Source organism: Penicillium cataractarum (genome assembly GCF_028827025.1).
Source record: "Penicillium cataractarum strain IBT 29864 chromosome Unknown utg000002l, whole genome shotgun sequence".
Taxonomy (NCBI): Eukaryota; Fungi; Ascomycota; class Eurotiomycetes; order Eurotiales; family Aspergillaceae; genus Penicillium; species Penicillium cataractarum.
In genome coordinates, this window is record NW_026622738.1 from 5,266,606 (window position 1) to 5,293,816 (window position 27,211).

General features: G+C 50.8%; 13 protein-coding genes across 13 annotated transcripts; 6 read left to right on the top strand and 7 right to left on the bottom strand.

Annotated features, from left to right (window-relative positions):
* Nucleotides 1-200: 200 nt before the first annotated feature.
* Nucleotides 201-653, bottom strand: N7496_003940 (KGG domain-containing protein; the record flags this gene model as incomplete). Its single annotated transcript, XM_056696871.1, has 2 exons — nucleotides 201-365; nucleotides 432-653. 2 exons carry the CDS (start codon nucleotides 651-653, stop codon nucleotides 201-203), a joined length of 387 nt encoding a protein of 128 aa, XP_056559083.1.
* Nucleotides 654-1,509: 856 nt separating this feature from the next.
* N7496_003941 (putative class III chitinase) lies at nucleotides 1,510-2,481 on the top strand (the record flags this gene model as incomplete). Its single annotated transcript, XM_056696872.1, has 1 exon — nucleotides 1,510-2,481. The coding sequence occupies one exon, from the start codon at nucleotides 1,510-1,512 to the stop codon at nucleotides 2,479-2,481; it is 972 nt and encodes a 323-aa protein (XP_056559084.1).
* Nucleotides 2,482-2,848: 367 nt separating this feature from the next.
* Nucleotides 2,849-4,943, top strand: N7496_003942 (alkaline phosphatase family protein; the record flags this gene model as incomplete). The annotated part of the gene is made up of 3 exons (XM_056696873.1): nucleotides 2,849-2,926; nucleotides 2,977-3,103; nucleotides 3,157-4,943. The coding sequence occupies 3 exons, from the start codon at nucleotides 2,849-2,851 to the stop codon at nucleotides 4,941-4,943; spliced, it is 1,992 nt and encodes a 663-aa protein (XP_056559085.1).
* A 320-nt stretch (nucleotides 4,944-5,263) lies between these two features.
* Nucleotides 5,264-6,927, bottom strand: N7496_003943 (RNA-binding signal recognition particle subunit SRP54; the record flags this gene model as incomplete). The annotated part of the gene is made up of 3 exons (XM_056696874.1): nucleotides 5,264-6,699; nucleotides 6,737-6,797; nucleotides 6,850-6,927. 3 exons carry the CDS (start codon nucleotides 6,925-6,927, stop codon nucleotides 5,264-5,266), a joined length of 1,575 nt encoding a protein of 524 aa, XP_056559086.1.
* Nucleotides 6,928-7,171: 244 nt separating this feature from the next.
* Nucleotides 7,172-8,059, top strand: N7496_003944 (rRNA-processing protein RRP15; the record flags this gene model as incomplete). Its single annotated transcript, XM_056696875.1, has 1 exon — nucleotides 7,172-8,059. The coding sequence occupies one exon, from the start codon at nucleotides 7,172-7,174 to the stop codon at nucleotides 8,057-8,059; it is 888 nt and encodes a 295-aa protein (XP_056559087.1).
* Nucleotides 8,060-8,332: 273 nt separating this feature from the next.
* N7496_003945 (ferredoxin family 2Fe-2S iron-sulfur cluster binding protein) lies at nucleotides 8,333-9,069 on the bottom strand (the record flags this gene model as incomplete). The annotated part of the gene is made up of 3 exons (XM_056696876.1): nucleotides 8,333-8,574; nucleotides 8,632-8,738; nucleotides 8,798-9,069. The coding sequence occupies 3 exons, from the start codon at nucleotides 9,067-9,069 to the stop codon at nucleotides 8,333-8,335; spliced, it is 621 nt and encodes a 206-aa protein (XP_056559088.1).
* Nucleotides 9,070-9,339: 270 nt separating this feature from the next.
* Nucleotides 9,340-10,919, top strand: N7496_003946 (mitofusin complex protein UGO1; the record flags this gene model as incomplete). Its single annotated transcript, XM_056696877.1, has 2 exons — nucleotides 9,340-9,705; nucleotides 9,765-10,919. The coding sequence occupies 2 exons, from the start codon at nucleotides 9,340-9,342 to the stop codon at nucleotides 10,917-10,919; spliced, it is 1,521 nt and encodes a 506-aa protein (XP_056559089.1).
* A 1,014-nt stretch (nucleotides 10,920-11,933) lies between these two features.
* On the bottom strand, nucleotides 11,934-13,505 carry hapX (bZIP transcription factor HapX; the record flags this gene model as incomplete). The annotated part of the gene is made up of 1 exon (XM_056696878.1): nucleotides 11,934-13,505. The coding sequence occupies one exon, from the start codon at nucleotides 13,503-13,505 to the stop codon at nucleotides 11,934-11,936; it is 1,572 nt and encodes a 523-aa protein (XP_056559090.1).
* A 1,843-nt stretch (nucleotides 13,506-15,348) lies between these two features.
* Nucleotides 15,349-16,085, bottom strand: N7496_003948 (uncharacterized protein; the record flags this gene model as incomplete). The annotated part of the gene is made up of 3 exons (XM_056696879.1): nucleotides 15,349-15,602; nucleotides 15,813-15,872; nucleotides 15,923-16,085. The coding sequence occupies 3 exons, from the start codon at nucleotides 16,083-16,085 to the stop codon at nucleotides 15,349-15,351; spliced, it is 477 nt and encodes a 158-aa protein (XP_056559091.1).
* A 922-nt stretch (nucleotides 16,086-17,007) lies between these two features.
* Nucleotides 17,008-18,558, top strand: N7496_003949 (M18 family aminopeptidase; the record flags this gene model as incomplete). The annotated part of the gene is made up of 1 exon (XM_056696880.1): nucleotides 17,008-18,558. One exon carries the CDS (start codon nucleotides 17,008-17,010, stop codon nucleotides 18,556-18,558), a length of 1,551 nt encoding a protein of 516 aa, XP_056559092.1.
* Nucleotides 18,559-18,957: 399 nt separating this feature from the next.
* N7496_003950 (uncharacterized protein) lies at nucleotides 18,958-20,377 on the bottom strand (the record flags this gene model as incomplete). Its single annotated transcript, XM_056696881.1, has 5 exons — nucleotides 18,958-19,403; nucleotides 19,425-19,492; nucleotides 19,558-19,931; nucleotides 19,994-20,098; nucleotides 20,177-20,377. 5 exons carry the CDS (start codon nucleotides 20,375-20,377, stop codon nucleotides 18,958-18,960), a joined length of 1,194 nt encoding a protein of 397 aa, XP_056559093.1.
* A 3,766-nt stretch (nucleotides 20,378-24,143) lies between these two features.
* N7496_003951 (uncharacterized protein) lies at nucleotides 24,144-24,590 on the top strand (the record flags this gene model as incomplete). The annotated part of the gene is made up of 1 exon (XM_056696882.1): nucleotides 24,144-24,590. The coding sequence occupies one exon, from the start codon at nucleotides 24,144-24,146 to the stop codon at nucleotides 24,588-24,590; it is 447 nt and encodes a 148-aa protein (XP_056559094.1).
* An 82-nt stretch (nucleotides 24,591-24,672) lies between these two features.
* Nucleotides 24,673-26,783, bottom strand: N7496_003952 (uncharacterized protein; the record flags this gene model as incomplete). Its single annotated transcript, XM_056696883.1, has 5 exons — nucleotides 24,673-25,142; nucleotides 25,744-25,846; nucleotides 25,899-25,985; nucleotides 26,056-26,702; nucleotides 26,771-26,783. 5 exons carry the CDS (start codon nucleotides 26,781-26,783, stop codon nucleotides 24,673-24,675), a joined length of 1,320 nt encoding a protein of 439 aa, XP_056559095.1.
* Between the last annotated feature and the right edge of the window lie 428 nt (nucleotides 26,784-27,211).

Below are 27,211 nucleotides of genomic sequence, written 5' to 3' on the forward strand. Positions count from 1 at the left end.
GAGTCAAAGGTGAAACAGTCGCGGGATAAATGCGGGTGCTGATGATTTGTTGATGCCTGAGGCGTCATGTTTACACCCTGCCCTTTCGGGACTAGCGGGGCTGTACTCTACTCTCTACATTATTTACTTTTGCTTTCTCTCGAGATGATCCATCAAAATTGTATGTGTATTTGACTATTTGACCCATTGAGATCACCTGCTCAACTCTGCCATTCTTCATATGTCGGTGGCACCACTGGAGGCTCATGCGTACGCCTCCCAAGTGTACCGAGTCCAGTTTGGCGCTTCTGTCCTTGTGTCGCAGCTTCTGCTAGCTCCCTAGCTGCTTTGCGCGTGGCACGTCCACCTCGAGATGCGATAGCATGCTGTACCATTAATTAGTTGATACTTCCACTGGAGGGTCTAATTCCTGTAGCTGCCGTGCATCATACCTGCTTCTCCGGGTCCATATCATGAAACCCGCCAACACCTCGAGCCTTGCCGCCTTTCTTCCCTCCGCGGTGGCCGATCTCCGACATCTCCTCTCGTGGTCGATTAGCAAAGTTTCCTGGGTTGGGATGCTTGGGTGTTGCAGTGGCGACGCCGCAGCGGTGCCAGACTGCTATCCGTCTTGACTGAAGACGAGGCGCTACACGGAGTGCAGGATACAGCATTTTGGAAACTCGAGTAACTGGTGAGTGTTCAGAAGTTACAGACGGAAATTTAGGAAATATCCAGTGTTCGAAATGGGTAGCTAGAACCTCAGAGGGTCTTTCATGTAGGAAACCTCAAGTTTTTATACTTCTGACGTCTGTCGCCGCTTCGCTCCATATACAAGGAACCCAAGCAACGGTACGCCAATGAGTAAGTGAGATAAGCTCGCCTCATATGCTCTGGCAGCCTTCTATTAGCTTTCCAGGCGGAAAGTCCCCACGTTTCCCCTATAGGCGACTTCAGAAGTTCGCCCAAGGTTCCTCGTCCAGCCGGAATCAAAGCCGGAGCCGAATCCTGATGTCATTCGAGTCAGGCCCAATAAGCTCTTTGCACCTGTACCGATCCATAGGCTGGCAAAACAGGCATTGTTGTAATCAATCTGAATCATGATGCTCTATTCTTACAAAATCCGAGTTGCACCCTAAAGAGATGAATCTTCCTCCAACCTTAGTTAACTACGGGCATCTCCATCCCGCTTAGTCACAGGGCCGCGGCGCGGGGGTTGAGGCTCCTTGCGGCTTGCGGAGATAACGATCAATTTATCCGATGATAATTCAATCAACCTAGTTCATGCGAAAAGTGAAAACTCAAAGCTCCCATCTGCATTGAACTCGCACAAAAAACACTTCTACTTATTGCGTTGCTGCTCCCAGGTGGTCGTCGCGGCCTATTACTCTAGCAGTCCCGCTTCGGTGTATCAGGGGGCCCCGCCGCCTTGAATCGATTTCTACAAGTACAAGCTACGGAAGAGCACGCTCGGCTCTCTTCCACCTTACGCACTGAAGGGAAAACGAACACACTTCACCTCACCTCAACATGCCACCGATTCCAGGTGGTGCGCGAGAGCGCCGTCGCGTGATCTGCTACCATCAGACACTGATCCCGGGTGAGGGGCCATACGTGTCCATGATCCCTCTGATAGAGCACAATACTGGCATCACGCACATTATCCTCGCGGCCATTCATCTCAACGATGGCCCAGGAAATATCACACTCAACGACGACCCTCCGGAGAGCCCCAAATTCGACCCGCTATGGGCAGAAGTACCCCTCGTCAAAGAAGGCGGGGTGAAGGTGATGGGAATGCTGGGAGGTGCCGCACGGGGATCTTTCGAACGTCTTGATGGCAGCCAACAGCAATTTGAGGCGTACTATCTCCCTCTTTTGGCTATTATACGACGCTATGAACTCGATGGACTTGATCTCGACGTGGAGGAGGAAATGTCCCTTCAGGGTATCATTCGGCTGATCGACCGGCTGAAGAGTGACATGGGTGATAGTTTTATCATCTCCCTAGCCCCTGTAGCAGCTGCTTTGCTCGGCATTGGAAATTTGTCCGGTTTCGATTATCGTGAGCTGGAACAGGCGCGTGCTTCAAAAATTGACTGGTACAACGCCCAGTTCTACAATGGCTGGGGCCCTGCAGAGGATCCACGGATGTATGCCGCCATCGTGGCTCAGGGCTGGTCCCCACGTCGTGTGGTCTATGGTCTATTGACGAACCCTGGGAATGGATCACAGGGCTATGTGTCTCGGGAGAAGATCAGTATTGTTCTGGCCATGTTGGTTGATCAGTTCCCGAACTTTGGTGGGGTGATGGGCTGGGAGTACTTCAATGCTATGCCCGGCGAGCGGGAGAAACCCTGGCAGTGGGCTGCGGAGATGTCGCTCAGTATGGGCATGAAGGATGTGGTTGTTGCAGCTCGTCAAGTGTTGACTGCAGGACCTATGGCCAATAGCTTGAACAATCTGCTACAGGACATGATGAACCAGAGACGTGGACTATAAGGTGGAGATCGAGAGCAGGATATACCCATTACTCAGGGAAGGATGCACATGAATTTAATTTTGGAAATTGCATACAAGCGTTTATAGGAATGATAAATTGATGAATTTAAAGTCAAACCCTCATCCTAGAGTATATTCGGACAATGAAGTAGTGTTTGCAGGGGATGTTGTGGCCTGCAGGACAAGGCTACGAATAACGTCATCGCCACAGCAAACACCAATCACCACCGCCAAACCCAACATGACTGGCCCGAGACATTCGTCGATCGAAATTCAAGAATCTCATACCTTGAGGAGATCTTTCTTTAAGCTTCTGCATCCTACGATGGTCCCTAGCCTGCACTTGGCCACTGAGTAAATCGCAAAGATGGCATCTCTCCCGCGCGTTGCCGCAGCCACTAGCTCGACGGCCATTCGCTTTTTTGGCTTCATATTTCTCAGATGGGTATGAATAGTCATCGATGCAATAAACATTTCCCGTTCTAATGGTTTTAGATCCCTGGTCATCACTTTGTACCCATCATCTTTACCTCGTTAGTGGTGTATTTGACATCCCTTGTCTCACTGGGCAGAGGTGACCAGCCATCCTCCAACCGCTCGAAGAAGAACACAAGAAGCTCTAGTAAATTCAGCCACGGACTGCACATTTGGACATGATCTAATTATACTACCTAGAAAGTACTCGAGCGTCAAAAACTGCAAAGTCCGGTGATTCCGTACTGAAGACCCTCTTGACAGGCCTCCCTTCCAGGCGGTCGCGACTCTCAACCTGGACAACGGCTTTGATCAACGTCGCGGTGGCATTGCTAACCCTCGACTTTTTGATTCGAGGCTTGGTTCTCTATCCAAGCACAGATGTATCCTTTTCTCGAATTGGTTATGTCTCGCCAACCACGGCCAACCTGCTCCTTCGCGAGCCGGATCAAAGTCAATTGCCCGTGATAGTCTCTTACCAAGAGGCTTCTTCATCCTCCCAGAAATGGACTCAAGAGGGGACGGTATACAAGCTGGACAACAGCACTGATTATACAGCTGCCGTGACATTGAGGAATTTGAAGCCCTCAACTGAATACAGGTACTCGCTATCAAACAATAAAACCGGCAGGTTTATGACGGCACCACGGCCTGGATCCCCCGCAGCCAACAGGCTATCCTTCGTCACATCAAGCTGTATAAAGCCAAACTTCCCGTACAACGTTCTCTCGCATCCATTAAAGGTTCCCGGTATTGAGCAGATGACGGAGGCACTTGGAAAGTTGCTGCGACCAGCTTTTATGCTATTCCTGGGTGACTTTGTTTATATCGACGTGCCCTTCCGATTCGGCTCTTCCATGGACCACTATCGCAGCGAGTACCGACGGATCTACTCCTCGCCATCATGGGCAGCAGCCTCAATCGACGGCCCTGCCATCGATCTTCCTTGGATCCATACCCTAGACGACCATGAAATTGAAAACGACTGGTCGCAGGGTAACAAGACGGCACCTTACCCAGCAGCAGCAGATCCATTCTTGCACTATCATGTCGCCGCCAACCCACCAGTCCCGGAGAAAGCGTTCGCTCATCCCGATGATGTCACTTATTTCTCCTTCGTCAACGGACCAGCCTCATTCTTCATGCTTGATACTAGAACCTATCGCTCCGAGCCGTCGCAGGATAACTCTACTATCCTCGGTTCTGCACAACTCCAATCACTCCTGGCATACCTCTCTACCCCAGAGCCAGCCGGAGTTCATTGGAAATTTATCAGCTCCAGCGTCCCATTCACCAAAAACTGGCACGTCGGCACGACAGATACATGGGGCGGTTTCCTGAACGAGCGCCAAACCGTCTTTGAAGCAATGTGGCACGCTGAGCGAGAACTCGGCGTTCGCGTCGTTCTTCTAAGCGGCGATAGACACGAATTCGGCGCCACTCGCTTCCCTGACCCCGGTCTTCAGCTATCTTCGTCTGAGTTACAGCCTGACACTGCCGGTTTGGGTGTTCACGAGTTCAGCGTTGGCCCGCTTAGCATGTTCTACCTTCCCGTCCGCTCGTATTATCAGACAGATGACGAGGATGTCTCTGTCAAGTACGCACCGGATGGGAATAGTAAATTTGGATACCTTGATATTGCCGAAGGCGTGGAAAACGCTGATCCTACCACTTCAGCACCTACCCCCTTGCGAAGTTCGATACTGACATACTCGTTGTATGTGGATGGTGAGGTTGTTTGGAAGTACCGTCTCAGTGTTCCTCTGGGGCCGCATGCTGGTGTTCAAGCAACCCAAGACTCTGGTAAGAAAGTTCACCTCCCACCGGGACGGGTCTTGGAGGATAGGCTTGGCAAGAAGGGCTGGGATGTTGCGTTCAAGACTGCTATTGGTAGAACGGAGGAGCTGGCGCGTTCTTGTTTTGATATAGCCATTGCGGGTTATTATACCCTTTTGAACAGACTGCAGGCTCCGGAGAGAGACGATTAGAAGTGGTCGTTGTTGGTAAAGAGGCAAGGCAGGGAGTGTTGGTTTTTTGCTAATCATAGCAACTTGTATGTTACAGCTGAGTCGCGTGGCAGCGATCATCTTAAATTGGAAGGAATTTCAGTGCAATTATCATCATAGTGCATATCAACTGATTTAAAACATTGTAGACCTATTCATATAGACAAGTGTCATAATGTCCAGGCCACATAGAAGGTACGATATCTTCAAAACACCAAACGCCAGCCATGCAAAGTCGATGAACCGTCAATGGGTATGGGGGGAATACAGGGAGGGGACAAGCCACAGAAAGCTTTTGCAAACTACCGTCCGCGGCCGCGGCCACCACCGCCACCTCCCATACCTCCCATTCCACCCAAACCACCCATCAACCCGCCCATCTGGCTCATCATACTTTGCAGGTCCATACCTCCAAGGCCGGGCATACCACCACCGCCCTGGCTGCCACCCATCATCTGCATCATCTTGGCCATATCGCCCATACCGGGCATGCCACCCATTCCACCAGCGCCACCCATCGCAGCCATACGCTTCTGCATGGCGGCGAGCTGCTGCTGGTTGTTGCCGCCCTTAAGCATGTTCTGTGCGCGCTGCATCTGCTTCTTCTGGCCACCAACCCGCTTGGCCATACCGGCCATCATACGGTGCTGGGAGAGAAGGTCTTCGACTTCGCGAACGGTGGTACCACTACCGTGAGCAATGCGAACCATGCGGCTAGGCTGGTCGACAAAGGTCTTGCCATCGCTGTCCAACTCGGCGGCAGTCATACTGTCAAAGATGTAGATCATGCGGCGGAGCTTCATGGAACCGTCCTCATCGTCCAGTCCCTGGGTCAAGTTGGAAAGACCGGGGATCATGCCAGACAATTTAGACAGAGGGCCCATCTTCATGATGGAAGTAATGTTCTCGCGGAAATCGCGAATAGTATAGATACCCTCGGCGATGTGCTTGTAGGTTTCCTTGGCAGAGCTGGAGTCCTTGGTGATGGCTTGGACGTGCTCGACAAGACTGGCGACATCGCCCATACCCAGCAGCTTCTGCACGAATGCGCGGGGCTCGAATCGTTCCAAATCCATCATGTGCTCACCGGTGCCGAGGAAAATGATAGGGGTGTGCGTGGCAGCAACGGCAGAGATGGCACCACCACCAGCGGCGTGACCGTCGGTCTTGGTAATGATAATGGCACCAAAGTCGGCAGTGGCCTTGAAAGCAGCCGACTGGGACTCTGCAGCCTGACCAATGGTACCGTCAAGAACTAGGATAGTCTGGTCGGGAGTAACGGCAGTTTGAATCTGGGTCATCTCGGTGAACAGCTCCTCCTCCTGACGGTGACGACCACTAGTATCCACGATGATAATATCGAAACGCTCCTTCTTGAACTTGGCCACACCCTCAGCTGCCACAATAGCAGGATCGGTCTGGGTCAAGCTACCGTAGTATGGAATCTTGGCCTTGGTGGCATTCTGCTTGAGCTGGTCAAAGGCACCAGCACGGAAGGTATCCGCGCAGACCAATGCCGTCTTGAAGCCACGGGTCTGGTAGTGGCGAGCCAACTTGGTACAGGTAGTAGTCTTACCCGCACCCTGAAGACCGACGAACATGATCACATTAGGACGACCCTTCTTGGGGCGGAAGGGCTGCGCATGAGGATCGACCAATGCCACCAGCTCATCGAAAACGGTCTTCTGAATCAGACGCTTCTTGTTGACGGCGGCGGGGAGAGGAGGAGAAGTTGACACTAGCTTTGATGGACTTTCGAAGGGTCTGAACGAGACGAACGTTCACATCGGCGGAGAGAAGGGCAGCACAGATCTCTTTGAGCATGTCATCAAATGCCTGGTCTGGTTAGCATAGTCCGGGGCCACAATGAGGCGGGAGCATTGCGCACCTTCTCGTCGAGGTTGTTAGACCTCGTTAGGTCATTGACGGCGGAGTTGATACGCCGCCCAAGATCCTGGAGAACCATGATGGATGGTTAAGGAGGGGGAAACTGAAGGTGAGTTTAATTGACAGCGATTCCTGGGGATTCCCAAACGGAAGACACCACGAGTGGAGGGGCGACAGCCGAGAGGCCAAGGAGGCTAATGCGGAGTCCCAATCGGAGAGCGGGAGGGTCTCACCGCCCAAAAAAAAGTTGAACCGCTTCGAGATGAACTCCAACTCGCAGTTTATTATTCCAACCAACTTTTCAAATTGACTTTTCGTTCACAATGGTTGGGTCATATTCAAAGAAGCGCAAGGTCCAGGATGGCATGCAAGGCAAGACCAACCGGCCAAAGAAGTTCCGCAAGCAGCGCGCGTATCACAGCAGCTCCGAGGATGAGGACGATGATCAGAGCAACTTCAAGCCTGTCAATCTCGCCGATTCGGATGAGGAGGAAGATGGAGGTGTTCCTGTGAAGAAGGCTGTTACTGCGCCTACTCCTAAGAAGAAGACCGCCAAGTCGACACCTGCACCCAAGCAAAAACCTACTGCCGACGAGAAAGAATCTAGCAATGACAACGCCGAGGACGACGAAGCCGACGAGGAAGACATCGACATGTCTGGCTCTGAAGAAGATGATGAAATTTCCGAGGATGAACAATCTACGACCGGTGGCAAGCGCCGTGCTATCCCTAAGCGCAACGATCCCTCTGCATTCTCTACATCCATCTCCAAAATTCTGTCCACCAAGCTCCCAGCCTCCGCCCGCGCCGACCCGGTCCTTTCCCGAAGCAGAAATGCTGCGCAAACAAGCAGTGAATGGGAGAATGAGAAGCTCGACAAGCAAGCTCGTGCTAAGATGCGCGCCGAGAAGAAGGAGGAGCTGGACCGCGGCCGTGTTCGTGATGTGATGGGTATTGAGAGAGGCCTGACGGGCCAAGTTGGAGAGGAGGAGAAGCGTCTGCGCAAGACAGCGCAACGTGGTGTTGTCAAGTTGTTCAATGCTGTGCGTGCTGCTCAGGTCCGTGGTGAAGAAGCTGCCAGAGACGAGCGCAAGAAGGGAACTGTTGGTATGGGAGAGCGGGAGAAGACTGTGAATGAGGTCAGCAAGCAGGGCTTCCTGGAGTTGATCAACGGCAAGAAGGGAAAGCCTTTGAATATTGAGGAGGCTTAAAAAAAAGGGATCTATGATTACTACCCCATGGCATGTTTCCGGCGTTGGGAGATTCTTTACGTTATTGTTTTTACTCTTGTTTCTGGATTCACCTGTACATCAGTCTTGTGGAATATTATTATACAAATGGTACAGGAGATGTTTCATTCGGTATCTTGCAGGCCTGCTCGCCCCAAATTCAATGCAAATAATACAGGGTCCTTCTGGACTGAAGTGTTCTGGTCGTTGCGCCCGCTTCATGACACGACTCCCACATTTTGATTAATCTCACACTCACTTTGACTCAAAGTCGCTCGCCTGGAGGTTCCGGGTCATAGAGGGCAGACGCACAACCAGACCATCCAGGTCCTTGGTCATGATCACCTGGCAGCCCAATCGCGATGTCTCCGTAAGACCGAAGGCAAGATCCAACATATCATTCTCATCATCCGAGGGCTCCTCCATCTTGTCGAAAATGTCCGGGTCTTCGACAATGACGTGGCACGTGGAACAGGCACAAGAACCACCGCAGGCACCTATACAAAAGTAAAGTCAGCGACTGTCTGAATGTATAGCTTTGGAATGAAACTCACCCTCCATCTCAAGATCGTTGGCCTGCGCAATATCCAAAAGATTATCCCCCTCGGATACCTGCAATTCAACCTTGGTACCGTCCTTGTCAATGAAGGTCACATTGATCCTATTCCGACAGTCAGTAAAGCAAGACTATATCTGTATCCTGCAAGGTTGTTGACTCACTCCTCGCCGGGCTTCGGCGGCGTGATGTGGCCGTGGGCAGCTTGCGCCGTCACGGAGAAGCATCGCCGTGTCTCCTTCCAACCCTGCGACATTGACCGAAGACCGGTCTTTGCCCCAGTATTCCACTGACTCGACTTTGCGGCCCCTCCGGTTCTCCACGGCGCAGTCGAGTAACTGACGTATCTCCGCGGGCGGGCAAGACACACGTCGCCGGTGCTGGCTTTGGGCACAGCACGGCGCAATTGCAGGCCGAATTCTCGCCAGAGGGCCATTGTGTAGAGTGGTCTTCACAAGAAACCGGTAAAGGGAGGGAGGAAGAAAGAGGGAAGGTTATCGGACTAAGAAAGTCGGGAAAGATCTGGGGCGAGGAACGAGAGAGCGGGCAGCGATCGTCCAATGGCCGGCAACGAAAAAAAAGACTGACAAAGCTAAAGGCGGCATCGGGCTGTTCGGGCTTGTGCCAACAACTTTGAGTCTTCTCCGACTCTCGACCTTTTTTTTATCCCCGAATCCAACCCACCCCCTCTTCTCGTCATCCAACCATGGCCACTCGTGAAGGGATCAATCCTTTGCGGCCATATTATATCCCCCAGTCGGGCTTATCGCCCACCGCCACAAATGTCACTGCCGAAGTGACGTCGTCCTCTTCGGCCCAAGTGTTTGGGAGCTCGGCGCGCGACCTCATCCCGGATATTGACTATGCCGACTATCTCGACTCTTCGCCGTCGGTATCAGATTGGGTTCGCGATGCTCTGAACCGTGCACTTGTGCGATACAGCAAGGTCCTCACTGCGCAGCCTTTCGATGTCGCCAAAACCATCCTGCAGGTGTATGTCGTACCAGATCCTATCGAGGAACAGGAGGAGCGGAAGGGAGCTCCGGCAGCTGAAGGAAGCTCGTATGACTCGGTATGATCATTTTTCAGTTTCTTGCAACTCTCGGGCATGTCTGACGAGCTCATTTGTAGGACTTTGAATCATCAGGAGATGAGAGCATTTACTTCACATCGGCAGCACCGGCCACGCCGACCCCGACAACACCACGATCCCGAAGGGGTCGGCACCATCACATCACCGACCGCAGTGGCTACATTCGCCCAGAGACGGCACCAGCACCGTCCAAACATGCGCTGACTCTCCGCAATCCAAACTCCTTAATGGATGTTCTCTCCCAGCTTTGGTCGACGAGCGGGCCAAGCTCTCCGTGGAAGTCATCCAACGCGACCTTTATCTACTCGCTACTCCTTCCAACACTCAATACATTCATTCGCAGCCTTTTGTCTGCCATCGTGGGCTTGCCAGAGGAGGACATTGCGTCGTCCATGGCAGCTGATATTCTGACCGCACCCTCGCCGCTCGCCACACTCATCCTCTCCTTCATCTCATCGTCCCTCTCCGCGATCATCCTCTCCCCCATCGACACAGCGCGCACCTTCCTAATGCTCACGCCTGCCACCCACGGTCCACGGTCTCTTATCCGCGCTATCCGCCAGCTTCCCACCCCCAACTGCACCATCCCACCCCACCTCGTGCCAATCACCATTCTCCACTCCAGCTTGCCCAACTTCATCACGACATCAGCCCCACTCTTCCTCAGATCTTACCTTTCAATTGACCCCCTCCTCAACCCCTCCATGTGGAATCTCTTCAGCTTCCTCAGCTCCGGCCTCGAGCTCGCCGTGCGCTTCCCCCTCGAAACCGTCCTTCGCCGCGCCCAAATCGCAACCTACACTTCCCTCAGTCTGCGCCAGAAATCCTCCGGCGGCAGCATTTCCGCTGCATCCATCGATGCGTCAGACGTAGAAACTATCGTCCCTACGCCACGCACCTACCGTGGTATTGTTGGTACCATGTGGCATATCGTCCACGAGGAGGGCGTCAGCTCTGTGCCGTCTGATGCGGAGCGTGCCCGCATCGCCGTTGGCCGACCTACCACTCAGCAGCAGGTCTCGAAGCGCCGGCAGGGCCAGGGTATCCAGGGCCTGTACCGTGGCTGGCGCATTGGTATGTGGGGTATTGCTGGCATCTGGGGAGCCAGCCTTCTCGGTGGATTCGCCGGCGCGAGCGAGGAAGAAATGACCATGCTAGGTGGACACGGCAGTTCCAGCGGTGGGCGCTTCTAAAAATGAATTCTCGATTTTTACATCGAGATATCTACATCCGTCTTGGTGGTGCATTGCAAGTGTGATAACCAACCCTTCCAGTTTCTTTGGTTAAGATCAAGACCTTCCCGGCCTCGGCTTGATGGCCTGCAGTCCAGGAAACCGGGTGTTATGTTACGCGGCTGATGTTTCTTTCTTTTTACCTCTCCCCTCCTTCCTCTGTTTACACCGTATACCCCCAGGGAATGGATCCAGGGGCAGGCGACCGGCGTCGGTGATTGATTCCGCGACATGTATAAAACCTCTTCTTCTACATAGTATCCTGAAACACGGAGTAATTCCATTGCGCCATGACCCTTGTCCTCTTAGAATTGAGTCATTTCTAGAAAGTGTTACCTCCTTTTGTGTCTATACAGCTTAGCAATACTACATTCTATACGAGACGATACGAATGTTTCCAGAAACCATACACCTACGTTGCAGACCTGCAATAATCTCCCAAGGGTAAATCATTTCATTCGTCAAAAACACAGCGTACACATGACAATAAATCAGACAAGGCCATAACGCCATTATAACCCAATCCATCTAGAAGAGTGGAGTCAAACAGAGACAGCTAAACAGGCTAAACAGCCACCATCCAACCATAGACCATGTTCATATCGGTCAGGAAGGCCTCTATGACGTCAATAAGGGCGCCAGAGATTCACAAGAAAAGATGAAAGTAAAAAGTCAATGGCGTGCTTTTAGGAAGGGGGGATGTAAGGGTTGGGAGGGTCGAGAGGTTCATATAACCAGATAGGTTGATTGGCTCTCGAAGCTCCCAGATGAAATGACGGTATAATCCGTGCAACCCCATGTGAAGACAGCGTGGCACATTCGGGGAGAAAAAAAGAAAAGAACAAAAGAAGAAGACCGTATGGTGATACATGAAGCAATCGGGAGGGGTGGGTATCAAGGTAGCCGAGAGGCAGGGGGGACCCGATGCAAAAATCATGGCGGGGAAAGAAAAGAATCATAACTCAGGAGAGCATTTTATTTATCGGCAAACCGCCGATCAAAGTAGCGCAGCACACCCATGACACTGGCTGCTTCGACTTCCATAGCAGGGCGGGTGCCGCGGGCCTCGGCGAGTGCCAATTCCTGTGGGTTGGGGAGGGTGTGCAGCTTTGGTAGCCACGTTGAAATCTCATCGCTAGCCCTGGAGAAGTTGGGATGACGAGAGAGTGTGGTAAAGGCATCGGCACAGCTCAGTGTCAACGCATTGGGCGTAGAGGGCTTGGGTGCGGCAGGTTGCGGAGGCATGGAGGGGTTGTTACGCGCGGTCGAGGGGGTGGGGGCATTTCGTGACATGCAGCATCCCCCGTCGGCTCCCTTGCCGCCGCAGCATCCTCCTCCCGCTGGAGTTCCGCTCGCTGACCGGGAGGCTGCCAGCGTCTTGCAAAAAAGGGTGCTCCGAGGATCGGCAAGACATTGGGCGCAGGTACCGGGGCCATTAGCGCATGGGTTGGTCGCTTGGCTGATAGGTGGGAGAGTCACTTCGGAGCGGACATCACCGTCGGAAGGGGGAGGAGTAAACTGAGAGATAGACTGGATGGGGGCAAGGCGGTTGTTCTCGAAAGAATTGCGCCGGCCACGTTGCTGCTGCTGTTGCTGCTCCTGGGCAGCCATCTCAGCACAAATGCAGGGCGTGCCATCCTGACAGAAGCCACAGGGATCAACGGGTGGCGAAGAGACATTGCTGGTGTGGTTGGAGCTGGCTTGCACTGGAACGGCGGCAAATCGGGATGTAAAATCAATTTCCATCTCCTCCGGGTCAGGCTTGATCTCCGGGTCCGAGGTCTCACGAACGGGGCTGCCGACACCGTGAGGGGGATGTCTAGCACGAGACGACTCGTGAGTATCGATAGGCATTCCAAATGCATCCTCGATACACTGGCAGTGCGAAGAAGTGCAGCTGTTGCATCCCAAAGGAACATTATCCTGGCCATCGTCCTTGTTCTGCTCAATGGTCGTCTGGACCACCCCTTCCATGCGGGAGCTTCGAGTGGATGGACGATTGCGAGGTGGTAGAGGAACCGAGTCTGGGATGGTAGCCGGTTTGTGGTGGTTGTTCGAGGCAGACACGGAAGACCGGAATTCCTTGACCAGAGCCTCCTTGGCACTTCGTTCGATCGAAACTTCCTTCTCCAGGGAATGACATCGGTCGCGCCACCAATTGACCTCTTCCCTGGCCTGTTCTACCTCCCTTGACAGGTTGCCGATCTGCTCGGTAAAGGCGGCGATGCGAACTTCGTGGCCATCCTCGATTTCTTTAATTTGCTCCTCCAGTTCCTGGACTCGGGCGGCTCGTCGCTCTCGGAAAGCTCGCTGGGCGGCTCGGTTCTGAGCCTTGCGCTTGGTCGGTGGTGTATCTGTCGCTGGCTTGCGACCGGGCTTGGGGCGAGGTGGAATCACCCATTCCTTAGAGGTAATAGAGCCGGGAGTGCCAGGGCCAGGCGAGGGAGCTACGGACGGCCGGGCAGCTAACGTGGGGGCTATGGCCAGTGGTGGCGGTGCGGCGGCGATGGCCGGTGCAGGCGTGATAGACACGCCTGTCGTGGCCATTATGATGCCGGAATCACTTCAGAAGCTGGGTTGGGGGTCAGCGGGAACATAGAGTAGCGTCGAAGACATGGAGGGGAGGACGAGGTCGGGCGGCCTCGGGAAGTACGCACGGGCGTGAGTCTCGGTCGGAAGAGCGGATGTGGGCTCATACGAACCGATAAGCGAGGGGCTTGGAATGGAACACACACCACGGGGGCAAAGTGAGGTGAGGTAGTTGAGAGAGAGGGGGGGAAGAGAGGGAGAGGAGTGAAGAGGGGAAGGAAAAAATAGAAGTTAGGAGTTAGGAAGAGATCAAGATCAGATAGCAAGGAGAGTTCGGGGTGGGAAAAGAGAAAGAAAAAGGGCGATGATCAGATTAGATTGCCCTCACATGATGCCGGTTTCGGATGTAGCAGGTGGATCGATGACTCGTTGTTTATTGGTTCTGGTCTCCTCGTCAGAATTTTTATCAGATCGCAAGGGCCCGGTAAGCACCGCCGAGTAGTGGGCTGACCTAGCTGCTCATATTACTCTGAATAATAATTGATTTCTTCCTAATGGGATTGGTTCACACAGCGAGATGGCTGGCCAGGAAGATCCCACGAGGATGAATCAATTCCCCAGGAGCCTATAGTTAGTCTAGTGTACTTCCACTTTTCATCATCAACTGAAGAAAATACACACTGACTGACAAACCTGCTCAATTCTTCGCCCGTAACTACCATCTTCTTCTACCCTTCCACTCTCCCATGATTCGGACCTTCGCTCATCGACTCCATCCAGGACGGAGTATTACCTAGTAGAATCGGCGCTCGCACCAATCAGGAGAGCCACTATGACCCAAATCGCTTTTCCGACCGAGTCCTGCTAGCGGTGTAACAGACAAGTGGATCAACAGGCTGGGAATACATAATAATCCACAGATTCCACGCTCTCAAGTTCTCAAACACCGTTCTCGGGGGAACGCTGGATCTTATCTGATGGCGCTAGTGTCCCATTTGGGCAATCCGGACGACCACGGTCCACGTTTGCATTTGGCATCCCCGCCGATCCATGAGCGAGGGAATTGCGATGACGAGAAGAATGGTGAAAAAAATTGGAGACACCGACCATCCCCTCTTCCATGGTCTCCCAATTTCTTCGTGTTATTGGCCCCTCACCCGTCCAAGTGCTTGGCTGCAGAGTCTTGGCGGCTCCTCCCACTGCACCTCCTTCTTATCAATCAGTGGCTCCTTGCTCCCCCCGCTCCTGCCCTAGGCCACTAACATCAGGCCGAACGAGAGCCGAAAAACGGATTCTTCGCAAACTAGGCTTCCTTTGGGAAGACCTGAACCCTAGTTCCGTGGGTGCGAGTGGACTTTGCTGGTTGACTTGCCCGCCCTCGCTGGGAAATGGATCCCGGTGTAGGCCTTTGGGAGGACCACGGCAGAGTCAATTAAATGACCAGGAGTGAATCCTTTAGCGACATTTTAACAGTACTACTGTTCGATCATGATTCATGGGTCAAATGATGACGATGCTTTTGGTGGCAACGGCAAGGAAATAGCACGGAGGCGCTATGGCAAGGATCAGCATCAGTGATCTTCACTACGAGATTAGAAGGCTGCATATCCCAGAGTAGACTTGGCCGACTACCGAACGGTTAAATTAATAAACGCGAAAATCAAAAGGATCTTAACATTAATTTTCGGTTGTCCACAACGCAAGAAGTGTGTCGTCAATATACGGTACACTATACGCGATCATACACTACAGAACGAGTGTATTCTCAGATTTTCACCTGTTCTACCAAAAACGCCAAACTCTTCATAGCCCATTCGCCATCCAAAATCAATTTGATTTGGTACTTTCGTCCAGTCATTCACTACAACTCGGTCAAAGTGGGTGCCCTGGCAGGAGGAGCAGGGTGCTTCGTCTGCAGAAAAATCTTCTGCATGCCCCGGTCTCGCCGGTCCAAGGCTGCATAGACCTGCTCCATATCCTCCAGGCACATACGATGTGTCACCATATCCAGTGGATTGATTTTCCCTTCCTGGATGAGGCCCATGGACTCTTTTCGGTATTTCTGGACAGGAGATTGTCCATTTCCGATGAAACGAACGCCCGTCTCCATAAGCGCTATAATATTGAAGTGATTCGTCTAGGAAACTTAGCATATATTGATCAATGCTTGGCCCAACTGGCGGTCTTGCAGATACATGGCGGGAATAGATTGGTACTTCCATAAGGCACGCGGAGATATGCTGCTTGGCCACCTGCAAACCCGCCTGTGAAATGACAATACCCAACCATGCCTAGTCCTCGTCAGTTCATACTGTTATTTAGTACCCGTGGTAATCCTCGACATGGAGATAACTCTTGACTTTGGCACTTCCACTAATACGGAGACTAGGGTTAGCTGTTAGTTAGCGTGATTTTCTTGAAGATGGTTGACATACCCACAGAGACCTTCTTCTTGCCCTGCCAGATAGCGGCCTTGATCAAAGGGCCACTTTCCATACCGTATTCATTATTATAATCGCTTATATCGGTGGTAATTGTCGCGTTATCATCATGATCAATCACTTTCTCCACGATATTTGCGGCCTGAGATACCGCCATGTTGGATTGTTAGGATTTGAGTATGCGAAGTCGAAAAACGAATACAAGGGCTCGCGCCTGTTTAACATCATGCATTTGTACTTCTCAGTTAATGTTCTACGTTTTTGATTACTCTTATCCACGTCATGGCATCGTAACTTAGGGATACTGTACAGGCTTGAAGTTATACTGACCGAACTCCTCTGGCCGCTGACATCATTATTAGATGCTAACTAGCCCTCTATTTCCTACGTCTGATCATATTTTCAAGTTCAAGTTTACAGTTTCGATGAAATGAATGCATACCCATTTCGCTTGTCTTTATTTGACGCCTCGCGAGGGTCCGGTCCCCAGTACTTCATTCCAAAGTGCGGCGGATATGATAACCTTCCGCTCAGGCAGGCTCGATCGGGTTGGGCTTAAGATTGACTGGGTGGAGTGATGGATAACTAGCACCTTGGAATAATTTCTTTCGGCGAGTCTCGTTCCATTACTTTCCCTCGACTCGATCCCATCCTCCACTTATGTGGTTCAGCACACGTGCTTCGTGCTTGTGGAAGGCACAAGGTAGTCGCCGATATCTATCTACCATAACGCTCGGGCTTCGGGCCCACCCACCGCCCGACAATAAGGTTGAAAACCGGCCTACTCTCATGATGGTTAAATAAGCGGGCTGTTCACTTCAGCAAAAGCTAATATGGGCAGAAGATAACGAGTCAACACTTATTGTTCTTATCCTTTTCAGGCAAGCGTGGTGTTGGCGCTATTGCAGCCATGAATCTCGTTATCTGGCCGCAGTCGGCCTCGGCGATAAGCAAGGGGCCACCAGCCTCCTTCGCACTCCGCCTTTTCCCCTCACGAGACTCATTTCCCATCTCCAACTCCGATACTACCTTCCCCTCCACCCGATTCATACTTCATTCTCACCTTCCATACCTATAGAATGACTAGAAGACATCCCGCTGGACTCGATCGGCCCTGGGCCGCGCAGATCTATGCTCAGCTGCCAGAGTGTGACTATGCTCGCCCAGCTCCTCCTGCCCAAGCCCGGCCAGCTCCTGCACCAGCTCCTACCGATGCGCCCATTCGTCCTGAGGACTACTCCAAACCTTACTGCGACTTCATGACCGCCAACCCGACGATTTTCCATGCCGTCAAGTCTTTCTCCCAAGACCTTGAGAAGCACGGCTACAAGCAGCTCTCCGAACGTGCGGTGTGGACCTCGGAGCTGAAGCGCGGCGGCAAGTTCTACGTCACCCGTAACGGCAGCTCGCTGCTCGCATTCAACATTGGCAAGGAATACCAAAGCGGTAATGGTATCGCAGTCGTGGCAGGACACGTCGATGCTCTCACGGCCAAGCTCAAGCCCGTGTCGAAGCTCCCTACAAAGGCTGGCTTTAGGCAGCTGGCAGTCGCCCCGTACGCTGGCGCACTGGGCCCAACCTGGTGGGATCGGGACCTTGGTATTGGTGGCCGTGTGATTGTTCGCGATCCCGAATCCGGCAAGGTCGAGTCTAAGCTGGTCAAGTTGGACTGGCCCATTGCACGCATCCCCACTCTTGCTCCTCACTTCGGATCGCCTGCGAACGGGCCTTTCAACCAGGAAACCCAGATGGTGCCCATTATTGGCGTTGATAACTCTGATCTCTTCGAGACATCGGCGACGACCGAGTCGACTGATATCAAGGTTGGAACTTTCGCCGCTACCCAACCCGAGAAGCTTGTCAGGATTATCTCCAATGAGCTCGGTGTCACGGACTATAGCAACATTATCGATTGGGAGTTGGAGCTCTTTGACACCCAGCCAGCTCGACTTGGAGGCTTGGAGAAGGACCTGATCTTTGCCGGTCGCATTGATGATAAGCTCTGCTGCTATGCTGCTCACGAGGCACTGTTGGCGTCTAGCGACGAGACCTCTACCGGAATTGTCAAGATGGTTGGAATGTTTGACGATGAAGAGATTGGCAGTCTGCTTCGCCAGGGTGCCAAATCCAACTTTATGAACAGCGTCATGGAGCGAATCACCGAGGCCTTTGCCGAGGGCGCCTACGGCCCCAACCTGCTGTCGCAGACCGTTGCCAACAGTTTCCTGGTCTCGTCCGATGTCATTCACGCTGTCAACCCCAACTTCCTCAACGTATACCTGGAAAACCACTCTCCCCGCTTGAACGTGGGTGTCACTGTCTCCGCCGATTCCAATGGTCACATGACCACCGACAGTGTCAGCCACAGCATTCTGAAGCGTGTTGCTGCTCGCTGTGGTTCAAAACTGCAGGTCTTCCAGATTCGGAATGATTCCCGCTCTGGTGGCACCATCGGCCCTATGACTAGCGCTCAGATTGGAATGAGAGCTATCGACTGCGGTATTCCCCAGCTTAGCATGCACAGCATTCGTGCTACTACTGGTAGCTTGGACCCTGGTCTTGGCGTGAAGCTGTTCAAGGGTGTCTTTGATTACTTTGAGGAGATTGACAAGGAGTTTGCTGATTTCTAGTAGAATTCTAGAAGAATGTGGTATAGATTCTGTTTGCACAAGCCTTTTGGGCGGGGTTTATTTGTTTTGTCTTATACAGCATTAGCTAGAGCAATGTCTTTGAAGCGATTTCAGTCTTATTGACCCGTCCCTCCTTTGTTCTTATCTTATTGCTGTGCTTGAGATATACCTCTAGTGATCTGAATACATATGTTTTGTTTAAGAAGGTCAACTCAGAGACCATATTGAAACGGAAATATAAGTATGTGTAGGAAAGGAGTGGTGACCGAATCGACCATCGCCAGGCCGGAAAGAGCGAGCAGCCCTAGCGGATGTTCTTGAAATATGCATACCCGACGCCGGTGTTACTTACTGTTTGAGACTGTCATGAATTTTGGTCTCGACATGGAGTCGTGGGTATCATGTGCGCGAGGGAAATGAGCCAGTTGAAACGCTATAATGGTGTCGATGCTGTTGCTGGTGATTCATAAGCTCTGCAACCGAAGTATCATCGCCTATCTGATTCTTCTCAGCCAGGGATTTGCCAGAATATTGGACATTGCCCCCAGAAGATAACTCCAATACTCGCTCGGGGTCTCCTGCGCCGTACTCAGGGTCTTCGCAGGGTGCCCCGAGAGTGGACTCGTCGTTCCAGGTGACTGAGCGCACATTGGAGATACCGGCGGTATCTTGCGTGGGCTTGCTGCCGTTGAATGTGGACATTAGGCCGGGGATGATCCTGGAGAGAAGTGGCTTTAAAGTTGGGAGACAGGCGCAGATTATGCCGGTGTTGCATTCGATGGCAGACCATGAGGCTGCGCCGACGTTGTCGTCTGGAGGATCCCGGTTAGTTGTGATATTATATGCTGGAGTAGGTTAGAACATACAGGTAGGATCAGTCGAGTCAGAAATTGTCTTGAGACTGACTAGGCGGACGATACTGGTGATGCAGACACTGCACGAAAGGGTTAGTTTCAGGATCAGGCAAGATATTATGTCTTGTTTGCTGGAGTTACTTACAAACCACCCAGCGCAAACATGATCATTAGTGCAATTTTCTGCCTCTTCGGGATATCGATGGCAATCAAGGCCGGAATTGGAATAATCAGGATTGCCAGGTCGGTAGTAATGTGCATACTAGCATTGGAAAACCACAGGCCAGGCCTGCTCAAACAAAATCCCGGGAGGGTAGGGTTCCAGAATTTGGCCACTGGAATACAAGTCAAGAAGGCGCTAACCACACACCATGTTCCATATAAACCCAAAATTGTGATCATCACCCAGCAGACGATGCGCATACGACGCGTGGGGAAGACGCGGAAGTATTGCATGAGAATGGATGCTTTTGCGCAGAGGACGGCGGCATTGTAGAAGGGGATCGTGAGCCAGAATGCCTATTTCGGGTTTGATTAGATTAGATAGGATCTTCTAAAATCGATAGTCGGGTCTGCTATACCTTCATTTGCCTCTCAAGAATATTTGGTGGGATATCTTTCAGATGCATTCCCATCCCACTCGTGGCCTCGACGATATCCAGCCCCATGAAGATGAACGAATTGATCTAAACAGCACGAGATTCAGTAAACATCGAATTCCGGAGTATTACAGGGACTCTTGCGGTCCAAAAAACTTGACTTACCAATGCGATGACAACCATCCAGTCATTGGCTTCCAGGCGTCTCAAGAATTTCAGCCGAGTATAGAGACGTATTCCCACGAAGGAAGCTGCTAGTGATGTGAAGACCACGCTGACAACTAAGCCTTGCATACCTCGTGGAGACAGATAAGGATTTCCATCCTCCCGTTTGAAGACACCATCGCGAAGCTGTAACAGGCTCATCTTCAGCAAGCACTAAAGGCTAATGCTAAACAGGATCGATATGGCTCCCTGATGAAGACGATAACACCAAACACCAGCCACAGATCTATGGGGGGACCCAGGTAGCAGGGACAGCCAATTTTTGACTGACTGACAATGACACGTAGACTGGGAGGACAGGCCAATGATTCCAAAAGAGTGATAAAAGCCAGACAAACTTGAGTCCCCGAGTCCACGAGAAAAGAAGGGAGCGAGAGGGGCCCGGGATCCTTCCAATATTTGAACATGCAAAATCCAATATACTTTCTTCTATCCATGATGTAAAACAATTGGATGGTTCAATAAAGAATCCAACCAGACGAAGAATCAGCGAGGAACGGTTGGAGCCAAAATCCACTAGTCTCGTCTCCCTGGGTGAAAGTGTGGCCAAGACGAGACTCCCTGCATAATGTTGCCTGGTTTCCCCAGGTTGGTGGATCAAGGCTCATGCGTGAGAGCAGAACCCCAGGTTGCCAATGGGCAGGTTGCAGCTCGAGGGCGCAAGGGGCCACATCCAACGAATCGGCTTCCCGTTGTTCTCCGAATACTTTCAATACATGAGCATGAGCGGATATGCTAAGCTCCATATGCACTTTAGTCCTGGTATAAATGGACCTTTAGGTTGGGAGGGGCTCCTGAGTTGATTGTATTCATGAAACATGGCGAATTCAAAGTTCCGTCGAGGCATCAGTTGTTTCTTAAAATCTAAGACTTCATGTTCAAGAGGTCTGCCTCGCTTACTTTAGACGCTCAAGTTTTAAGAAGACTAACGATCGACAGAATCGTGTGTTTGCAATTGGCTGTTTGGCATATGAATCGGCATCCATGCTCTGAGATTGGAGACCATGGAAATTTAGACTCTAAGCCTCGTCTTCGCGGAAGAAAGTTAACCTCAAACGTTAATTGGAGGAACCTTGCTCCAAAACCTTGACGAGACAGATTTGGCCTGTAAACTTCCGGTCAAGAGCAGAAGAGGACAATCTGGGAACCTAATGACATCGAAAATGCCAAATTGCTTCCTCCTTTGTCATCTAGCCTAGTGATTTCCAGGCGTAACGATCACAATGATTATTTTCCAGCTCCAAAAGATCGAGTGCTTCCAGTCTCGAAGCGCATGGGTGCGAAAAGCAAGAACTCAAGAACCGCCAAAATCTTCGAAATCATTGGCCCAGCCCAAGTCCCACTACTGTACGTAAAAGGCACCATACATTATGCACCTGCAGCAAGCGCAACGCGGTCGACGGACTTCCTACAATCCCGGTCTCCGGGACGCGGTAGACGCCCGATCTATCAGAAAAAGAGCTGCAGATCACCCGTACGATCGTCACAATTTCAGCTTGGCGCCCTCGTTCTTCCCCGCCTATTCTCGCCTTAGCATGAATCAACTGCATGAATGACTGAATATTGAGTGGTATTATTGAAAAAAGATATTATCAAGAGGTTGACACATACACAATGACAGTTTATTGAAACATCCGCGTTTGGAGAGCCAATTTAGTAGTGGGGCGTTTCATCCCAGGCCTTCGTTAAGCTCACAGCACGGATCAAGACGAGTAAGGGGCAGCCCAGAACGAATAAACCTAACCACAAATAGGATCCCTACGACAACGAGATTTTGTGTTTGAATGCCATTGATGAGACCAAAAAATCTGGTTGCCGGTGTGATCTAGGAAAATGGGTTTGGATTATTGGAGTTGTTGAAGCCGCGACCGTTCCATCGTGATGTGCATAAAAACGGCCACTCGCGCAAGGTACGCTGCTTCAAATCCGAATGCAAGTAGGGCAAATCTCACTAGAAGTGTGAGGATAATAGGTCTACAACAGGGGTAAAGACTAGGCAGAGCCTGATGACAACTGGATTTACAAATCTAATTTCAGACTGTTTTTCGGTACATCTCTCCTACGCGCGTGTGGAAGTTTACCACAAATTGACCTACAAATAAGATTATAAGCGATGGAATATTGTCTAGGAAGCACTTACATGCTAGCTAGCAATATCCGAAGCAGCAGGCTTTAAAACCATCACCATATTGCCCAAGCAAACCGAAACCGCGGAAATTAGCCGACGCCACTCGACAAAAGTGATCCATCACATCGAGCCAAATCCTCAACCAACTATCGCACGGATCCATGAGACTGCCATTATTCTCCCTTTATAGCAGAGATTCCAAATTGTCCCATACTACTAGGTCCTGTAACCGTTAGTAAGTGCTGTAGCCCCCCTCTGCTACCATTCACCTGCGGGTTTATGCTTCACCTCGAGCTCGAAGAGACAATCGGACCGAAGTGGCCCAAACCTAAATCCTGAGACTAAACGCTACGATCCTTTGTATTACAATATCCCAGAGTGACAATCTCGGCGGTATGAAGCAGCGTCATTCTGGAAGGTTTCGAGTAACGCATGATCTCGCTCATGAAGTCCACGCCAAACACTCATCTCCCGCTTCATGTCTATGCAGGATAGCCCCAATTGTCGTGATAGTGACGGGTCTATGCATAGCCAGAATTAAGATTTTTGTCCCAGTACAGCGTAATCGTCTGTTACTTGGCCCCTAGATCATATAATTACTGCTCATTTTCACGGGCTTCTATTTTTAAAAAAAAAGGTAGACTAGAAGAATCAAAGCGTTTAAGTATCGGCTTATCTAGTATAGCAGTGGGTCAAAATGTAGATACCTTATACCATCTGTCCCTATTCCCTACATAACAGAGACACTAAGCCTTATGCAATATGCCATGTGGATTCACCGCTATTTACCTCAATCTCGCAGCTAACAACCATAAATTATTGTGAACAATCCAGCTTGACGCAGGGACATCACGAGTAATGTACCGGCATCTCTGACGCTGGAATTTGAATTGGTCCGATTTCATTTCAACTACCACGTTTGATTCTCAGATTTCAGGATAAGCATCTGCATGGCTGGTTGTTACTCTAGTCTTCTATCAAACCTGCCTGGCTGAGCGGTCCGAATGAAGGGATTACGCAGCCTTTATTTCTCTATCAACTCCATTTTCTTCCACTAGGGCCTCGTTCCATACTTCTCTTGACGTTTCCTTCCCCTGACTGTCTCGTTCTGAGTTGGATAACTCTCTTCTTAGCTGAAGTTTTCTCAAGGCATTGTCATTAAATTCCACTATTGGCGTCACTGATTCGCTGACTTGTGGAGTCCTCGCTGGGCTTGGCCCTCGCTGTTCCACGAGGCTCTATAGCTTCAGCTGCACTGGTCACAGGGTTACCTTTCGTGCTTGCCTCTCTTCTCTTCTATAGCTCTCTTGTTACCATAAACCACATAAAACTGATTCCCACGCCTTGCATTACTGATATGTGAGAGCACTCAGAGTGTAGTTGGACTTTCGGTTGCAGCTACTTAGCTTTATAGTTTAATTCGATTGTTTGGCCCATTCTATGAATTGTGGCGGGCGAAGATGAATGAAAGACCGCTGTTCCGTAGGATTGACTTGGACGTTGGTTGACCTACAATTATGTGAAGCAGAATATACTATTCAAAAGGAGATATCCTCTTGCTCACCCATAGATAATAAGGGGTCGGTTATTTCCTGGTTTTGAACGCCGAGCATGAATGACCCGAGCGAACGCTACCCCACAAATCCTGCTCGGCTCCCCACCTCGTGGCCCAGCTGAATGCTCCCTTTATCTTTGGTTGGCTTCCTACGCCTTTTCGGTCACCATTATAAAAAAGTTTTTTTTTGACATAGCACATCTGCCTCTTCGAAAATCGTTACCATGATTGACCTGAACAGGCCCGGTTCCATCGAGCGAACCATCGCTATCACGGAGATCGAACGCATTCTCAACAAGTACTGCATAATGGCCCGTGAGAATGCACCCTTCTCACAAATGGCCAACCTTTTCCACCCCGATGGCGTGTTCCGCCTTCCCAATGGAAGTGGAGTTCCTCCACGAGAAATGGGGACTGTTGTGCAAGGCAAACCACCAGCTTTCATTCGCCACCACCTTACAAGCGTGGATATTGAGTTCACCAGCGACAGAGAAGCAAATACACGGGCTCTCTTCTTCGCGATGACCGGGTCGTCCACCATCGATCACTGGGGATACTGGCAGGATGTCTTTGAGCAGACAGACGAGGGGTTGTGGCTCATTAAGGTTCGCAAAATTGTGGTGGAAGGGCAGGATGATAATGGATGGTATGCTGGAGCGTATGGCCAGTAATTGTGAATTTTTGTCCGTTTGAAACATATGCGTATATCTGTCCCATTTCTGTCGATTGGAATTCCAGTCCATTCTCTTATGATCACGGATACAAACTCTTGATCACATCTGCCATGCGGGAGGCACTTTTGTACTGCCTGCCTAGACTCCTGAGTTCATTATGAAAGGGTTTCAATAACTGGCGGCGTGCCAGGGGCGAGCTTTGAATACCGAGCACTCCCCGGTCTTGGTCTTCCTGCATGCGTGCCCATACAGTAATACCAGCGTAGAAAACGACCAGGGGAAGCCACAATGGGATCATGTGGTGTTCATTGGCATTTTCAGAATTTGGTTCGCTGAGATTCGACTCGGATCCCTCATCATTCAAGACCTCTAGAATGTTCCATGCATTTTCAACGGCAATATCGCTCATGTGGATTCCCGGAAAATGAGCCTCCTCAGCGGGTCCAGAGCGCAGGTCATTTCTGTCTGGTGCTAGCTCATGGTATCCGGCAATTTGTGGTAGATGCAACGCTTGCGGGCCAATCTCAAGCAGTATGCGACAAAAGAATGCTATAGAAAGAACATTCCTGTGCACTTTGGGTGTGCTATAATCCGAACTAATTTGGGCTCTTCTATCGGATGAACTGCATTCCCTGCTGGAACTTTCAGACTGGCGATAGTTCACAGATCGGTACCATACATCAAGCGATGACATCAGAGCCTCAGTTTGATGTAGATACTCGCGATTGGCGGAAGAAGGAAGATAAGGCTCGTTTATGCTTGTAGTAACTCTGTATCAGCGATCATTCTGTACAACTAGGAAAGGTTTGAGCCGCCCTCACCAATTCTTGCCTCGATCATTAAAGGCTTTCACTGTGTTATGAAGTGATTCATCTGTGAATACACCAAGAAAGCGCAATAAATGAACAATTTCAGAGAGGATGCACAAAATGGCCAATAAATATTCGTCTGGGGTCAGCTCCGGGGGCAGGACCCTGTGATTCAAGATGATCTGTGCATAGAGATCTTCAAATCTACCAGCAGATGTTGTCATGAGAGGGAAAGACAGGTCTCTGGGGTTGAATGATGGCGGAGTGTTCAAATGAATCGAGCGGAATACATCAATGAGAAAGTAGAAAGAAGTAAGTCTGTGAGCCATTAGCTGACCTACCACCGAGCCGTTGACGGAAAAGGATGATATACAAACTGAGATCTTGGTTGTCGAGAGACCCACGAGCATTTCCAATCTGTAAAAAGCCTCGACGCCTGTATGGCTGGTCATGTGTCAGATATTATACATGGATTTGGAATCATAGATGTAAATACCGCCAAAAAGTACCCATTGACCATATTTGTTGTTTCCCAAAGGGCATAATCTGAACCTAGGGTTCCATAAATCACTAATAATATGCCCTGCGATCTCATTGTTAATTCTCAGTCCGCTCAACCCGCACCTCCGTGCAACCTTCCTGGTGAGACTTACTGCTTCATACCAATATATGTTCCTCGATGTCCTATTATCAAGCTCGACCGAACCAACAAACAGTTTTAAAGTCGTTTTGTAGAGATTCGATGCCCATCTCTGACAATCCTCATTCCTCGAGACGAGTGTTCCAATTAGCGCCCTTCCAAAGGCAAGATAGGGGGCCACTGGAGTACTCCCAGTTAGTCCTGCGAGAATGGAACTATCCAAGTTGGTGAGACTTGATAGGAAGGGGACCTTCCCCAAGAAAGCGACCTCAAATGTCCGGGTGAGATCTTCGACAATGGTCGCTGGCGGAGGATCTGGGAAACTATCAAACAGGGATAGCGGATAATTCAGGTCACTGACACCCATCGATCCTATTCCCGGAACCCTTTGGGCCAAAGTAATAACACTTTCATCATGTTGACCTAGGCCGCTTTCTGCGTCAATATTCACCCCTAGAAGCTCTCCCGAAGCTCGAATGTTCTGAGCAGACGCGTCCGTCGCTGATTGAGAAGCAGTCGGAATTATGAAGGGCACGAAGTCCGACGAGGCAATAAAATCTTTATAGTCGGCAACCAATGATTGTTTGAACGAGTGCACGAAATCATCGGGTAGCGCTTCTCCTGCTCGGGCCGCATCCGACGAACGAGGATGGTACTCTGCTGGGGAGTAGTGAATACAAGACTAGCCAATGATTATCTTAGTGGGAGGAGAGATTATGCTTGCGTACCTTGACTGGCCATTACGGTTGTCAATTCTGCATGAATGGGGTAAATGTCGAATGTCGAAAACCCTTGCCCGAAATCTCCACAATCTTGCCGATCGCCTTTTGTGGGGTACAGAACCGTTGGAATGGGGCAACTTGGTCAAAGTGTCGACTGCCTATTCTGCACAGCGATCCATGAATGATTAGTAAAGGATAAGGTGTATTAAAGCAGTATCGGATACGCTATCGCTGCTGCCATGTCTGCTTCTGATCGCTGCTGGACTCTGTAAAATAATCTCGGAAAGGGGACCTCCAACGGAGTAGGTGGAAGGCGGTGATGGCCAAAGCCATTTATGATGGAGATCCCCACAATCCGAGAAACTTCCTGGCATTCAACCTCCCCCCAACCGCTCCTCGTGATGAAACGAGCCCGTGAGTCTCGACCATCACAGATAGAATGCCCCT